Source organism: Natrix helvetica, assembly GCF_964273705.1.
Source record: "Natrix helvetica genome assembly, chromosome: Z".
Taxonomy (NCBI): Eukaryota; Metazoa; Chordata; class Lepidosauria; order Squamata; family Natricidae; genus Natrix; species Natrix helvetica.
The window spans coordinates 142,537,581-142,555,010 of NC_138554.1; the positions used below are offsets into that span (position 1 = coordinate 142,537,581).

At 49.6% G+C, this 17,430-nt stretch overlaps 1 protein-coding gene across 1 annotated transcript in view; it reads right to left on the reverse strand.

Moving 5' to 3' along the window:
- Window positions 1-11,114, reverse strand: part of LOC309381199 (uncharacterized protein) — a 29,754-nt gene extending 18,640 nt beyond the window's left edge. Inside the window, exons 1-3 of the mRNA XM_081931928.1 lie at window positions 10,979-11,114; window positions 8,883-9,015; window positions 1,907-5,130 (exon numbers count right to left, since the gene is read on the reverse strand). Coding sequence (XP_081788054.1) covers window positions 1,907-5,130; window positions 8,883-8,979 — 3,321 coding nt within the window. The 5' untranslated portion in view covers window positions 8,980-9,015; window positions 10,979-11,114. The remainder of the gene's footprint in view (window positions 1-1,906; window positions 5,131-8,882; window positions 9,016-10,978) is intronic.
- Window positions 11,115-17,430: the final 6,316 nt, after the last annotated feature.

A 17,430-nucleotide genomic window follows, 5' to 3' on the forward strand; every position in this document is an offset into this window, starting at 1 on the left:
CGGTATAAATCTGGGGGAAGGCCCAGATCCTGGTTCTCCACAGGCCTGAGGCCTGCAGCGGTGGGGGTAAACGTGGCAGAAGGGCCTGCTACCGGGGGATCATGGGCCGAAGCCATGCTTATCTCAGATAGGCCCGGAGGAGAACACGCCCCCAATTCCCCCTCCTCAGAAGTGGGTACCTGGGGCAGATGAAGGTCAGGGGACCACCCTTGGTTTCCAGGAGGGTGCAGAGAAGCGCTGGGGGGAGACCGCTGAGGCGCTAAGATAGGGGGTGAGCTACCGGCCACACGAGGGGACTTGGCCACTGCTTTTGCCTTCTCTTTGCGTTTAGTGGCCCTATCAGGGGCTGCGGAAGAAGGACGAGGCCTATTAGAAGAGGCCCTGGTCGTGGCCCTGCCAGGCCTCGGGGAGCCTTGGGCCTCGCTATGGGGTGGGGGAGGATTAGTGGGCTCCACAATACCTCCGGAGGTAGCAGACTCTGCCATAATAAACTCGAGTGAAGAGAAGTGAAAAGGCTCAATCTCCCTGCACAAAGGCTCAGAAGCACTAAAAGTGATCAAAGAGCTCTTGCAACAACCGTCTCACAGCCGAGCGAACAAGGCAATAGAGAAAGCGAGGGAAGGAGCCGTTGACGCAACGTCGCTAATTAGGTGGGAAGAACAGGACCGCCCCTTAGCTTTGCAAAGCGCGCAAAATCAAGCCGTCCAAAATGGCGCCCGCCATTCAGGCGGGACTTTTAAACTGCCGGTTTGAATTGCCGACGCCTGAAGCAGCCGGCGTTCGCAAACCTGCGCTGGGAGACCTTGCCAGCTCAGCATTCAAGCTATTAGGATGAAGCCTCTGCTCAGTAAAGCGGTGCGGCGCGGCGAACCAACACCAGAGCGCTCAAAACAGCTGGGGAGCGGCGAAACGACTCCCGATCGCTATAGCGCTATGTTAGGCAGCGCGAGCACAGCGCTGTTCGTCCGATCGTTTCTGGAACCAAATGCAGCGCTAAAAGGAATCGAGCTGACAGCGAACTGCCGCTACCACCTTTTTATCAAAATCACCTCATTCCATACAACAGTAGAAACATTGAGAATCCAAGAAATCCTGAGTAATTTGTCGATTAGTCTAGAGAGAAAATAGATATTCGTCTCTTCAGGCTGGACTGAGTTAAAAAACTGACCTTTCCAGGCAGAGGAGGCGTGGTCATCTAATTTACATAACTCAGTCTCTAGGCTAATGGACAAAGTTAACCCATGCTTGGCATCCCCAAGCAGCGCACAGGAGAACATCCAAGCGGATCGCCTCATAGCCAGATTCCACAAAAAGAACCCTACGAAGCCTGGGGGGAAATCACCCCCTTAATAGGCACACCTGTACTCAAATTATTTTTGCCTTGCACAGGTTGCTTTCCAGGAGTGACGGAGGCCAAATGCCAACTTGTGAAGCTTTCCTGGTCTGCTCCCCAGTTGCCATAGGAAAGGGGATGGGAAATCACAACTCACAGCTGCACCCAGGAATTCACACCCCAGTCGAAACAAAACACATCCTAGCTGCCCGAAATCAAGGCCACAGTGACCCACAACGGCTGGAGGGAGTGACTTCTACGACCCACAAAATTGCTTCATTGGGGAATGCAACTGGTGAACACACCTTGGGAGGAAGGGAAAACAGGGTGAGGGACAAGGTGTGACCTAGGTGAAGTCAGAGCTGGCATGGCACTCCTAAGAAACAACTGGATTTTCTCACTAAATGGTTTGAGGCTCTTGCTTTTATTAGGGTGCTGGATGGGACACTGACATCAACTATTCTACTATCTCCACCTTGTCAACGTAGTCATCGTTTTCCTCCTCCTCCTCCTCCTCCTCCTCCTCCACCACCACCACCACCACCACCACCACCAGCAGCAGCAGAAAGTTACCTCAGTAGGCCTTCCCATGGGACAGATGCAATTGATCACCTCACTCCATTGATTGAGCCCCACTGTAGTCACAACTGTATATCGGAATTGGTACAGACGATTTAGGTGGATACCTTCCAGGATGAATTGATCCTTAGGGCCTCTTGCCTGGAGACTTTTCCAATTCTCCTCTCCTAAGAACCGATATTCCACCAGGTACCTGGAGACTGAAGCCTTCTGAATGGTTCCTGGATCAATAATGATCAGAAAACATTTTGGTTGGACTAGGTCAACCTTAAGAGAGGGAGGTCTTCTGAGAGCAGCTTTCAGCTCCTGTCGTTCCTTGAGGACCTCCATGGTCAAGGTTAAACTTTTGTTTTCCAGCATCTTTAATGAGTCAAAAAAATCCTTCATGCTCTCAGTGCTCATTTTCCAGAACATTTCAGAAGCAGCATTATGGATTCCACCGTATTTTTCATGAACAAAGAGGGCTGAATGGTTGAATCTGAAGTGCAGAGGGATTCCTGACTCATCCAGAGCACACGGCAGGTCAGCCTCCTTGAGGGCCTCCAGGACAGGTGGGGTTCCCCCATCTGCAAAGGTGATCAGGAGTTGGACGTTATCTTTCACGTCTTTTCCCAACCCGGAGAGCATGGAATCAAAGACGCATTTCTGGGCATGAGTGGAATGGGAAAGGAAGGCCTGGGCCACGAAGCAGATGGCATCCACCTGGTCAATGCCCCCAGGGGTGGAGAAAAACTCCAGGAGCTTCTTCTCAACTAGTTTGTCTTGCTCTGCGTCTCTTGGGCCTCCAAATCCTGGAGTGTCAATGATTGTGAGAGAATAGGGAATTTGGAAGCCCTTCTGATGGTTCACCACGTAGGCTGTGACTTCAGACGTCCTGCTTCCACTTTCGCTTCTCTGAGTGGTTTCATGAATGAGTTTGAATCTGAAATTGTCTTCCCACTGGACACCCAGGATATAATTGATCATCCCGTTGATCAGAGTGGTTTTCCCACTTCCTGTTGCTCCCATCATCAGGATCACTTTGTTGGGCACTTCCGGGTTCTCATTTCCAAGCTGGTACAAGAGAGAAGAGGTGGAGGCATCTGAGGGGACTTTCTCCAGAGGAAGAGCAAAGAATAAGGGCTGCCTTTCCTCCACCAGGGAGCTTTCCTGAATGAAATGGTCAGCTACATTGCCTGCACCTTCTCCCTTCAGTGAAGTGAAGACCTCCAACTCCTCGCTGGGGAGACTAAAGGCTCCATTATCACACAAGGCGGACACCCGTATTCTATATGTTGTCTGGGGCTTTAGACCTTTGATGGGGTAAAACTCTGTTTTTCTCCTTGTCCTTATTCTAGTCCATTGGTCCTTCCCAACTCCAGCCTCCACCATTCTGTACTCCACCTTGTACTCCTTGACCACAACTCCTGAGGCAACGATGCTGGGTCTCATCCAGACCACAGAGATGACAGAAGACGCCACAGTGACCATTCTTAATCTCTCAGGAGGGCTGGAGGGAAGGGTCTTTATGGTCAGGCTCAGGTCACTGGATTTACTAAGGCCTGGCTTGCAACAAGCAGCATACTTGAACTGGTACTCTGTGTCTGGAGGCAAATCTTTCAGCAGGAACATCTCCCTGGCGTCCTCTGTCCTCACAGTCTTCCAGTTTTCTTCCCCTGCAACCTTGTACTCTACCACATAGTTGGAGATTGTAGCCTTTCCATATTCAGCTGGCTGAAACTTCAGCTGAATGCTGTCGTGTCTGAGTTCACTGATCAGGAAAGGGAGAGGTTTTGCAGGCAACTCAAAGTTCTTGCTGACTAGCTCTCCATCTTCGTAAAGGTATACTGAAGCTCCTGGGTTGTCCACATCTGGAAGAGGGGCCACAACAAAGCGGACATTCTCCTTGGATTGGTTGATACTGAAAAAGTCTCGCATGGATTTGGCAGCTTGGCGAGCATTGCGGGTCCTCTCCTTGTCCTCAAACCAGGCCGTGTCATCCTCCTGCCCAGGAATGGACCTTGTGGACTTACCTGATTCTTGAGAGAATTGCTCCTGAAGCCAGCCCTTTAAGGTCAACAGAAATGGCTCCTTTTTATATAAAGAGGTGAATATAAAGGAAACCACATATACATTCTGGGGGTCCAGAACTATTTCTTCCAGCTTGTTCTGAGATGAGATCACTTCCATATCATCTAGAATAGTCAGATATGATTTGACAAAGTTCATTTCTCTTTTCTTGGTGTCCAGAAATTCACGGAGTCTTTGGCTGTTGAAGGGTGACTGGTTGAGGGACATCAAGAGGTCCACCAGTGTCCCTTCCTCCTGCCCTCCTCCCCGGATGGAAGGCAACACTCTGGCCAGCTGTTTCTGGAAAATCTGCCTGTGTTGCTTTAACAGATCCTTGAACTGCTGGATCTTCCTCTTGATGTCAGGGAAGGTCTCAGCAATGGGATTCTTGGCTAAATCGTTGCTTTGCATCTGGATTTCATTGAGTTCCTCCAAAATCTTTTCAGCATCAAAGATCAACATTAGGCTGATTTCACGGACCATCTTAGCAGCTTTGGTGTCCAGCTTGGTCAGTGGGTAGAGCCAGATCCTCATAGGCACAGCCTTCTCCCCATGTTCCCCTAACATTTTTGGTAGAGTTTCATAAACCTTAATGGCATCTTGGAAAGTCACTGGATTTTTCTCCAGAGAAAAGTCTCCGTGGAACTTGCAACTAAAGCGCAGAGCATTCTCTTTCTCCTCCTCAGTCAATTTGACCTCTGCTTCTCCCGTGATGGATATCAGCTTCTTGACTGTAAGCTGTAGACTTCCTTGAATATTTTTCACCATCTCCATTGAAGAAACTTCTCGGTCAAAGACGAAGAAAGCCTGGGCTCCGTAGAGGATGGCGGTGACCACATGGGTGGCTGTGCCCTGCTCAAAGACAGCTGGGTAAGAGATATTCTCGGTTCCTAGGTGGCTCATTGTCAGCTGTTCATACCTGGTGGTGGTTTTGTACTGAAGAGTGACTCTGGCCTGTTTCTTGGATTTCTTGGTGTCATGAAGATACTTGGCTGACCCTCCCACTTCAACCAGCCCTCCAAGGAAACTGGCCTTGAGGGAGGCTGAGATGTCCAGGGCGGAGGCCTTGTCATCAATGCTGTCAGATGCAATGATTTCTGATTCTGTCTTGGGCTGAGGTTTGATGGTCAGGTCCTTCTGAAGAGAGTTGTAATCCCAAAGGGTGACCCCTGCATGGAACAGAAGAAAACAGGCAGATAAATATGAAACCAGACCTCCAAAAAACCTGCAGCTGGGTAGAGAGGATCCAGAGAGGTTAGATAAGCGAGACATTATGTACTCTAGAGGGTTCCTTCATTTGTTCTGTCTGGCCATCACCAAGGAAGCCTCCTACATGCTTTGCAAAATACCAAACTGCAAAGGCTTTTGACTGAGTAAAGGGGAATGGGAATTCCTCAAGAGAGATTTCCCACTCCCGGGAGAAACCATGTTTTTCATCATATGTTCCAATCAGTGGTGGGTTTCAAAGATTTTTGGAACCTACTCTATGGGTGTGGCCTCCTTTGTGGAAGTGGCTTGCCGGCCATATGACCGGGTGGGAGTGGCTTGCTGGCCATGTGACCGTGTGGGAGTGGCTTTGCAGTCATGTGACCGGATGGGAGTGGCCAAGACGATGTCACTGAATTTTTTGCCCCAATGGATGATCTACAAAAAGAAGATATAAAAAAGGAAATTTATTATTTTGTGCACTTACTACTTAAATAAGATTGAAATAAGTACACAAAACAATAAAAGAGCTACTTACAGAAGGTAAGTAGCTTACTACTTACTACTTGCATTTCAAAGGGAATAAATACATATTTCATTTTACACATGTTAACAGCTGTTGGAATTGTGTTTGCACAACAGTGGAAAAAACAAAGATATGAAAATGAATAAATATTAGAATGTGCAAGAATGAATAAATTGACAATTAAAATCAAGAAGGCTTTGAATACTTTTTCACGTGGAATTTGTTTTATCAATTGCTAACTAACAGAAACAGCAATTAGAAATCTAAAAATATAAGAGAAAACACCAATTATGAAAGGAAAGGTCACTAAAATGTATAAGGAAATATTATTAGTACTTGATCATTATTAATGTGTAGATAACTGCGGGACATTACACCCCCACCCCCACACAAGCTATGACAGTGCCAGGAAAACACCAAAAACTAACAATTTCCCCCCAAAAGACTGCAGATGAAACCAGTTTTTTTCTCTAGTAATGAAATGTCTGTAAGAAAACCACCAAGCTCAGAAAGCAGCAAGGGTCCCACTATCCCCCACCTCCTCTTTCTCCCTTTCTTTCTCCTTTTTTGTCTTTTCTGCTCCTTCCGCCCCCACCCCACTCCCTTCTAGCACTGATGATGTTACCTAGTTTGGAGACAGTCAGTGAGGTGAACCGCGTGGTTGCTCGGATCGCACGGGTGCAGCCCAACCGGAGAAGTTTCTCTTCTCAGAAATGTCTTCTCGGTGGAGTCTGGCAGCCTGCCTGTCCCTTTCAGGAGCTCCACTGAGAAGACAATTCTGAGAAGAGAAACTTCTCCAATCAGGCTGCACCCGTGCGATCCGATCAACCACGCGGTTCACCTCACTGACTGTCTCCTTGGCGATGGGGCGACGGCTGCCGGCGCTTCACCAGCTCGGGCGCAACCGGAGAAGTTTCTCTTCTCAGAAATGTCTTCAGTGGAGCTGTGGCAGCCTGCCTGTCCCTTTGAGGTACTTCGAACCCCGGGAGGGAGGGGGCGGGTGGGGCGTAACTCCAGCCTCACACACACACAAACGTTGCCCAGTAACCCTAACCTTCGCGCTCTTATCCGCGCTCTCCTCAGCTTCTCACGACTGCAATAGATGTCCAGAATTGGCTTTTGGGGCTAGGGTTTCCGGCCCCCGCCGCTTCTGGACGTCTATTGCTGTCGCAAGGAGCCGAGGAGTGCGTGGAGAAGAGTGCGAAGGTTCTTGGAGCTCCGGGAAGATACGAAAGTGGCTGGGAGAGGCACGGGGCTTGGTTTAGCCTCCCTGGACATCGCAGCAGCAGCCCCAAATGTAACGATCTCACCATTTTTTGCATCGGGGCATGCTGCAAGGGGGGGGGAGTGAAGACCTTTTCCAGCTGGTGCAAAGGACTTCCCTGGACTTGCTTTAGTGAGCACGGGCCCGCACCTCCACCACCAACAGTCCGGAAAAGGTCTTTACACCCTTTCTTTTGCAGCACGCCCTGATGCAAAAAACACCAAGGCCTTGCAAGGGCCCCGAATTTGGGCCGGCCGCGCCGCATAAGCTCCCGCCACCCCCTCCCACCCCCGTGCTTTCTGGCGGACCGGCACTATAAGTGAGCCTGGGATCCTTGCAAGGCCGCAAAAGGTCACCGGACTCGCTTATAGTGCAGGTTCATGGCAGCCCTTCCCCCCGCCCCACGCTTAGTTGCAGCTTACTTACCTTCTTGGAGTCGGCAGGCAGCAATAGAGCGCCAAACAGGAAAAAAGGTAAGTGGGTTTAGATAGGTTTCTTAGAGGCGGGCGAGGCAATTGGTGAGGTAGCCAATCAGTGAGCGGTGGGCGGGGCTAGGATAGTGCAGACGGGCGGGACGAGCGAGCGGGCGAGCGAGTGAGTGACAGGGGGGGGTCAGGAACTTACTTCCGGGTTCATTGACCATCCGGTTCGCCAAATCCGGTACAAACCGGCAGAAACCCACCACTGGTTCTAATGCATCTTCTCTGTTCAGACCCCCTCAGGAACAGCACCTGCACATTCTTCCCTTCACCACTCTGAGTGAGGTCTGAACTGCTTTTTTACACCATTTTCCAAACCATTTCAGTGACTTTGGTTCAGGAGAGGAAAATTCATCCCGTGATTGGCAGTCAAGGGTGCCCTGCTGTGTGCCTGGCGAAAGGGTGGATATGGATTCACAGGCAGAAGCCCCTGCTTGGCTAGCTGCTACCGTGTTTCCCCCAAAATAAGACCCCCCCTTAAAATAAACCCTAGCGTGATCTTTTGGGGTGGGCTTAATATAAGCCCTACCCCCAAAATAACCCCCCCCCCCAGAACAGTACAGATACCGTTAAACCTGAGCGCAGAGGGAGAGTCTGGGGGGTGGGAGACAGGCGATCCGTATTTGCCACACAGCTGCCTGGTTCACGGGAGACTCGTGGGAGGCTTGTGCGGTGACACCGGCAGCAGGCAGAGACGGAGGCATGGGAGGGGGGAAAACAATCCTGATGCCTCACATGGGCGCCTACTCCATGCAGCCAAAAGCAAGCCCAGAGACGGTGGGATGGAGTGGATGGTGCGTTGGGATAGCCCACCTCCCCCCTGTGCCTCTGCCGCCTCCTAGCTCCACCACACACTTTTCATCCAGAGGGAGAAGAAGCTTCGTCTGCTGGCAAAGGGGACACTAATTGCTCTGTTTCAAAGTGTCCCATTTGCAAGCAGACGAAGCTTCAAGTCTCCCTCATTTCTCCATCCGGGGAAAAAGTGTTTGGGTGCCTATGGAGTGCCTGCGAACGGAGCATTTTGCCTGGCTCCGTCACTTGGCCTCCCGCTCTGGTGCCAGAAGTGAGCCAGTGGCCATGTGGATTCCTGCTGCACGTGGCTGTCAGTGCTGCCGCAGCAAGGCAGTTGTGCTGTGGAGCCACAGGGCCTCTAAGGTCAGCCGGTGTGCGTGTCGTTCACTTCCACCCCTGCCTCGTCATGGTGGCATTCAAAAAAAGGCAAGACACTCCCTGTAAATAAGCCCTAGTGCTTATTTCAGGACCCAAAATGAAATAAAACCGGGTCTTACTTTGGGAGAAACACGGTATTAGCAGACCCTGGGCCCAGGAATCCCACTCTGAAGCGTCCCTGGGCTGAGCCTGTGCATTGATGGCAGCTCCAGCCTTCTTCCCTCCAGAGTTTCCCCCAGGAGATGCCCCTCTGCCTTCTTCTCTTCCGGCTCCTACCTGGGATGAGGGCGTCCTTGCGGCAGTCGTACAGCATCCCCAGCTGGAAGGGGCGGCCCAGGGCTGGGGTCTCAATGGGGTCCTCGGCCTGGGCCATGTTCGGCTCTTGCGTGTCACTGAAGCTTCAGGTTCCCTGTAAGAGAGGAGAAACTTCTGGAGGACGCCAGAACTAACCGATGACTCTCTGAAGGGATGCAGGATGTGGACACAAGCCACCCTCCACCCACTGATGTCGGTTCGGTTTGTCAGGGAATTCTGCAGCCTGTGTCCAAACCGAGTCAGAAAACTCTGGTGCGACCTTGAAGTTTTATATAAATGAATTTATATTTACAATATATGGCAAACAAGGTGGCCACGAAAGCTGGAGCATCATGAGGTAAATCGCCAGGTAAACCCCAGAACAGCAGACGCAGAAGAAAAAAGGCGGGAAAAAGAGAAACTGGTTCTCTTGCCATTTGTGTACATGTTGTGTTATCTTCAGACGCTGGTATAGCCCTCTTCACTTCAATATCTACATCCTTTAACTATTGTGTCTACCATGTTAACTCTGAACACAATTCTGACAATGCTATAAGCTCTGCCTCAGCCGTGGAAATGGCAACGGCAGTCTGTTTTCTAGATTGTCAACCAACTAGTTGTGTGTTTGCACACAGGACAATACAATCCTGACGTTGACTTTCTATCTTGTACAGAGATCATTGAAAAGCGCAGCCAATGCCGTTTCTCTCACGTATCCAAGCCTGAATTATGACGACTGCTAAAAGGTCCAGATAATCCATTTCCTCCACAAACCTCTGGAGCTGCCACACAGCCACCCTCTCCAGAACTTTCCCCCAAAAGGAAGATGGGTCCATCTTTGGTGTCTCTAGGCGGCAACCCCTCCCATTCCGATTCAGAATAACAGAGCTGGAAGGGACCTCAGAGGTCATCTAGTCCAACCTCTTGTTCAAGCAGGAGACCCTTACAGAATCATAAAAGGACATAGTTGGAAGGGACCTCAGAGGTCATCTAGTCCAACCTCCTGTTCAAGCAAGAGACCCTTACAGAATCAGAGAATCACAAAGCTGGAAGGGACCTTGGAGGTCCAGTGATGAAGCCCCCACGAGGTCTGGTGGCCAGATGTTCCACTGCTTAATTGTTCTCACTGTTAGGAAGTTTCTCCTTAGTTCCAAGTTCTTTCTCCCTTTCATGAATTCCCACCCATGGTTTGAAACCAACCAAGGAGAGAAGCAACATAGAACCAAGGAGAAAATCCCCGCTTCCTTCCACTCCCCCCCCCCACAGAGGGCTAAGTGTGATCCCTCCAGGAAGACCAAAATTTGGAATTGTGGGTGGGGAAGATGGAATTGAGGAGGATAATGGATGGGTGGGGGTGGGTGGGAAGAAGATGTTGCTTCCCTGATCTCGATTCCTGGTCTCACCTTATTTGGCTGCCAGGGGAGAATTCAGCAGCCTTCAGAAAAGGAGCAACTCCCCCTCCCCAAATTACAAGCCCCCCCAACAACAACACAGGGGCTTCTGTGCCACCCCTGTTGCTAATCCACTTGCTTTTCTCCCCCCCCCCCCCAACCTGAAGGTGCCTTTCCTAACAAGAAAGACGGGATCCTAAACATCTCAGGATCCCCTTCCCACTGTTAGGATCTCATCTACTAATTTCCCTCCATTGGCCTCCCTCCCCTCCCCCACTGACTTTGCTAACATTAGGATCTCCTCTGTCCCATCCCTCCGTTGGCTTTTCCCAGAGACCACAGGCCTCTTGCTCTCTGCTGCTCCCTGGCCCGCTTCCCCCCACAGGCCCAGGAGGAGCTCTGCCCTCACCCCCCTCCACCCTGCGGCCCTGTGAAATGCCCACTTGGGGGTCCCGGGAGTCTGGTTGGAGGGATCCGGAATACCGGGGGGGGGAGCAAGTGGATCTGCCAGTCTCATCATCTCTTCTGGGTTAACTATCCTACAAAGTCTCCCTGAAATGGGGACAACTTTTCCTCCCCATCCTTTGAGGTCTTCTTCAGGGTCTGCTCCAGCCTGCGAGGCTTTGGGAAAGGATGGAGGAAGCAGAGGGTCTTCCTCAAAGCAGGAGACCCTGCGAAGCCCCTTACCTGCCTGACCCTCTAAAGCTGTCCAGGGGGGAGCAGCTGCAGCCCACTTCCTCCAAAGGCTGGACCTCCGCTCTGCTTCTCCAGTCCCGGGTTCAAGGCTCAGCCTGGGAATTGTAAGGAAAGCCTCGTCTTCTGCTTTGTATTCCGGGCGCCCAGAAAACGAAAGTGAAAAGACCAGGGGGGGGGGGGGGAACAAAAAAAGTTCACTTCCTCTTTTGAAGCGCTGCAGCCTCTTTGCAAGAAAAAAGAAACAGGAAATGTGTTTGAGAAATGAGTTCCACAACCGTCCAGCAGAGGGCAGCAAATACCTCTCTTCCTCCTTTCCCAAAGTCAGCAACTTCAAGACTTGTGGACTTCAACTCCCAGAATTCCCCGGCCAACCATGCTACCTGAGGAATTCTGGGAGTTGATGTCCACAAGTCTTAAAGTTGCCGTGTTTGGAGACCCCCCTGCTCTATAGAGCTGCTTCTGCTCATTGGGAGTTTGGGCCATGTTCCCCCAGAATCTGCAATCTGTTTAAATCTGAAATTTAAACCCCCTTTTCCAAGAGGGAGAAGAGTTGGGGGTCTTCTGGAAGGAGGAGGCTCTTCCTCCTATCCCCCCCCCCCCCGCTATCTTCTCTTGTGAAGGTTAGAGACCCTCCCCACTCCCCACCCCACGGTCAGCCCTCTGGGCTCTCTCCCCAGTTGGTCTGAGGGGAGGGGTCCAGAGGAGGACCTCGGACTCTCATTTTTCCAATTTCTTTGCAAATACAATTCTGGCTGCCGGTGAAACATTTACGATCAAATGTTTCAAGTCTTTATTGTATGTATCTGGTATAATACCCAATAAAAGAGTCTGTGGTTTAAAGTCTATGCGTCTCTGTGTCATTTTTTCCGATCACCTGTGATCAGACTCTCCAAGACTCCGATGATGCTGTCAGAAATCGCACTGACTTTCGGGCGTGTCTGCAGGATTTCATCAAAACTTGAGATGGTGCCCAACGGAGCCACTGAGCCTCTGTCCATCTTGCAGGCATCTCCAGTCGGCTTTGTGGTGTTCGGTCCAGCCTCGGCTTCCAGGCCTTTCCAGCCGAAAGGGTCGCTGGAGTCCGGTTCCCCTGGCCCTCTTTTCCAACCAGCCAGGTGCCTTCCCTTGCGACAGTCCGTCGTTATGGCTGCCAGTCCACCCTGGTCCCTCGCTCAGGCAGCTCCAGTTGCTTCGGTCACCTGGACTCTGCTGTCTTGTCCTTCCAGCCAGTCCCATATGAAGTTTCCTCCCAGCAGGAAGGAGCCCTTCTTCCCCTCCCTCACTGTGTCCTCCTCCTGCTTCTCCTTCATTCCCTCTGCTCCTTCGTTAATTCCTCTGCTTCCCTCCCTTTCTCTCAGTCTCCCCTTTTCCCTTCCTCCTCCTTTCCCTACCTTTCCTCTCAGTCTCATTTCTCTGTTTCCCTCAGGTTCATTTCTCCACCTTTCCCTCAGTATAACTCATCTATTTTTTCCCCAGTCGGATTTCCCAGGGTGGATAAAAATCAATTATTTTTTAAAACATCAAAAGAATCGGATTTTTGAAAATTTAGATCCGATTTTTTTTAATCTGATTTTTTTATTTTTATCAAATTTATTTTAATAAAATGCTTTTGGAGTTAAAAATCTATAAGACAGTTTTCCATTAATAATGTAGTTTATTCAGCATGAAAGGGAGCTTCAGTATGTAGCAGGAGGCTGTGTATATTCCTCCATACGTACATTTTTGGTAAACTCATTCAATGAATCCAAGGTCTGCAAGCTAAATAGGAAACCTTCATTTTCCTATGTTTACAAATAATGATATTGTGATAAACAGTTCACGTTTGCATATGGAACTACCCGAGACAATAAATTGAAAGTAGCAAAGAATTTTATTAACGTATTTGCAAATATAGGTACAGCAGAATGGATGCGTGTCAAGGCACCTGTCAGTCCTTTTATCCCCCTAACACTGACCCATTTCCTCCCCCTCCCCTTTTCCTGTTCAGAGCTTCACAGTTTTAACCAACTTTTACTTGGCATAAGCTCCATTGCCCCTTTTGGGCCCTGCTTGCAGTTACAGCTGCAAAACCTTCTGGTTTGACATTCATCTAATACCCGTTTCATGTTTTTTATAGACAGCTTATACTTTTCCCAGTTACGTGCATTTTATGCCGAGGGTTTTGGAAACCATGCACACCAGTGGTGGGTTGCCAGGTTTTTCACTACCGGTTCGGTCTCTCTCACACACGGGCAAAACTTCTGCGCATGGACAGAACTCTCCGGGTGAGTGGGTGGGACCTACCGCCACAGCTACTCCTGGTTCGGCTGAAGTGGGCTGAACTAGAAGCAACCGACCATTGATTCATGCGCCATTTTCTTTTGCTTATAATGATGATATCATCATCTGTTTATTTATCAATATGGAAGATCCTAACTACCAGCAAGAGTGAGTCCTTACATTGAAAGAGCACCTGTCCTTTCAGATCCACCATGGCGGCATCCCCTCACCTGCTGCCCGCAACATCCCTCACTTGACCTGCTTTGCACCAGAGAAGCCCACCCCTCACCCAGTTCCACTCCGCTGTGCCAACTTGGAGGTCTTGGCGCTTCTGGGGGCCTCGCCTGGTTGGAGGGATGAGGAATCTCCTCGTGGACCATGGATCTACTGCTCTCCTTTGCTTCTTCTCTCCTGCTGGGTCTCCTCGTCCTTGGAACCGCTGGCAGACTTTACGATGGGAATCCAGAGTTTGCAAAACCCTTCGGAGCAATCAGAGTTTTCTCTCGCAAGATTGCATCTCATCTGGTCCCCCATTTTTCCTATCCTTAAAAAGGTCCCTGAAACGGGGAAAACTTTTCCTCCCCATCCTTTACGGTCTTCTTCGGTCTCTGAGGATGGGGGAGAGGAGGGGGGAAGCAGAGGGTCTTCCTCAAGCAGGAAGCCCTCACTTGTCCTACCCTCTAAGCAGTGGTGGGTTTCAAAAAGTTTTAGAACCTCTTCTGCAGGTGTGGCCTGCTTTGTGGGAGTGGCTTGCTGGCCTTGTGACCAGGTGGGAGTGGCTTACCAGCCATGTGGCCGGCTGGGAGTGGCCAACTTGTAAAATGTGGTGAAACTCACTTAACAACGCTCTTGCTTAGCAACCAAAATGTTGGTTCAGAAACTCTGGCATTTGAAGCAGCCTGTATCCCGTGGATGGGGCTTCGCTCGTTTGTGCGGCCCAGTTTCTGGCATACTGCGGACCGGTTCCAGTCCACGGACCGGAGGTTGAGGATCCCTGGTTTAGATGCTTTTGCTTTCTCAGTTCCTTGGATTGGAAAGTAGAGGGGGGGGAGGTGCAGGGAGGCCTTATAGTTTTTGAGTTTTTCACTGGAGGTTTTTAAGGAGAGACTGGACAATCACTTGCGTGAAATGGAATAGGATCTCTTGCTTGAGCAGGGGGATGGACTAGAAGACCTCCCAGGTCCCTTCCAGCCCTGTTACTGTTAATGGGGACCCTGGGGAGAACGAGCAGAGCAGAAGAGCTCCTGGTGGATGAATTGGGGAATCTCAGAACTGGAAGGGTCTCTTGAGGCCATCTAGTCCATCCCCTGCTCAGAGCAACTACCCCCCTAGATCCTCGCAGGCTGTCTGATCTTCTCAAGATTAACATTCCTCCTGATCTCCAACCTCTTTTCAGGTTAGGAACCCGTTCTAAGAGTTGGGCTACCTCTGCCTTGTAAGTGGATTGTAGAATGGTATAAATTCAGCTGAACGGACCAACCTCACCAGACCTCCCCTCCCCCCCAAAATACACGACCTCTTTTGTAAAAAAAAAGGAGGAGATTTAATTAGAAGACCTCAGGTTGAAATAGAAATGCTCTCTCTAGTGAGTCCACATTGACCCCTGGAAGGACTACAGAGGCTGCATTGCAGAAAATTGAGCCAGCTGTTAAGAAAACATGAAGTTGCCCCAGGAAAACAGGAAGGGGTGAGAAAGAACCTCAAGGCTGCCCTCTCGTTCATTTTTTATTCAATCAAATTTTTCATTTTTTATATTCTTTATACATATCACTGCGTGAATGGTGTGATAACTGGGTAACATACATTTCAGTACACATAAACATAGTCTTATTATTCCTAAATATTTCATTTCATTTCCATTGTTTCATATTATTTATACATGTTTTTTTATTATCACCCTTCATTTCCGAACCAACTTTCTGTCCTTTTGTATATCTTAACATAATAATATATAATTATTACTTTTCCCCCCACTATTTTGTATCCCTATTTTAACTTCACCCCCTTTCATATCTCTATAATATTCAAAGATGTGACACTCTTTTGCTGTTCATATTTCCATAGTTAAATCAACGTTCCATCCTTCATTCTTCCATTTTTTCAATATCTCTTTATAGTTTTAGTATCAGTCCCAATCATTTATACATTTATACAGGTATTTCTATTCATGTTCTTTCCAGTTCTTCAATCCATATAATTCTACTATTAATACACATGTTTAGATTATACGTATATTTATTTATATTTCCCTAATTGCCCCTTAAGTTCCACTGTTATTCATCTTTTTATACACATTTAGTAGTCATTCAAAGTCTATTTTTTCCCATTCTTCATATCCATCTATATTACAATATTATCCTGATGTCTGTCACACTGCTAGAATAATAATCCAACCTGTATAATTCTATTATTAGTACACATTATTGAAATGTATTCATAAAATTATTATTTTGCTCTATTTTCCTTTATCCTTCATCTCTTACCCGCTTCAGATCCTTTAATTGTATTTTCTTTTTAGTTTTCCTCCCACATTTGTTTCTTGGGTCTTTTATTCCCTCTGTTTGGCTATGCAATCTAACGTTTCCTCCCAACTCTACCTTTGCCCACTGTCTAACTCCAGAACCATCCATTCCGCCTCCTATCCCTTTTCCCCAGTTCTCTTCCTGTTTCTCCCATTCCCTTTTAAATCTTTTACATTATCTCCCTCCTATTTTAGTTCCTTAATCACTGTTTGTTTTGGCAACATCTCCTTGTTATCGATACTCCCCCCCCCCCCCGGGGTTGCAGCAAGAGAATAGTAGTTTCCACTCAGGTCCTCTCTTTTCCGGCAGGAACAGAGAGGCCCCTGATTGGCTGGAGTGCCGGACAGCTCCCCTTTAAAAAGGGAGCTGTCCGACCATGCATTCAGTCGATGCCTGTCCTTATACCAATAAAGAGCTGTTGTTATCGCTAGCCTTTTGTGCCTTTCATTACCCGATCTAACACTGGTGACGAAGGTGGGATTGGAAGGCAATTAGGCAGATAAAAGAGCGAAATTCACTGACAAAAGAGCTTGATCACAAGGCAGCATTCTGCCTGGAGTGCAGGAAGGCAACAGCAGGGCCATTATGAACCCAGAAAGAATCACAATGGCCACCTACACCAACCCCCTCAGTTCAACCCAGCCACGGACGATTGGGATGCGTATCTACTGCATTTCGAGGTCTTCCTGGAGGCGGACGATCTCTGTGGCGTCCCGGAGGCCCGGAAAAAGAACCTGTTCCTGGGTTACTGCGGCCCTGAAGTTTTGGAGACCACCAAGAACCTCTCCAAGCAGCTGCCGCTGCACACCGTCTCCTGTCCACATAACAACAGACGTTGAAGACCCACTATGCCCCGAAGCCGTCCAAGTACATTCGGCGATACCATTTCAACATGCAGAACCAGATGGAAGGCGAGTCGATAAATGAGTACATAGCAGCACTCCGGAAAGCCGCAGTCCATTGCGAGTTCTGTGAGCTGGATGATGTTCTCTTAGATCGAATCATAATGAGGGTCCAAGACTGGGCTCTACAGGTGATGCTGCTGGCGAGTTCCAACCTTTCCCTCCAGATCGCTCTTGATGAGGCGAGGGCAGCCGAGTCAGCGAACAAGTCCGTGGAGATCCTCCAACGCCTCCATGCACCCACGGAGGCACCCAAGAGCGCCCATGTCCACCGCAAAGCCATCGAGTCTGAGAGCTCCAAGAGCGACGAGGAAAGCAGTTACCGCATGCACAGTAGCCGCGAAACACCGGCGCGGAAATTCAAGTCTCCCGGCCTGCCCTGTGCCAGCTGCGGAGGCGATCACGCTAGAGCAACCTGCCGTTTCCGAGATACGACGTGCCGGTGGTGCGAATGAAGGGGACACATCGCCAGAGTGTGCCGCAGCGAGTTCCCTGCAACCACTTGTCGCCCTGAAAGAGCAGAGAAGGGACCGAGCCGGAGACAGCGACCCAACCAGAGGCCCCCCAATAGGACAGAAACCGGCGACCAGATAGCCAACCTCACAGGGACGGCCCGGGGATGCCAGGGTCACATCAGGAAGCTGAACATCACGGTTCCTGTGCGGCACATCTGAACCAGCCTCCCCAAAAAACTAAAGATCACCGTTTTCCTCGAAAGCGCCCCTTGCGAGATGGAGATCGACACCGGATCGTCTCTGAC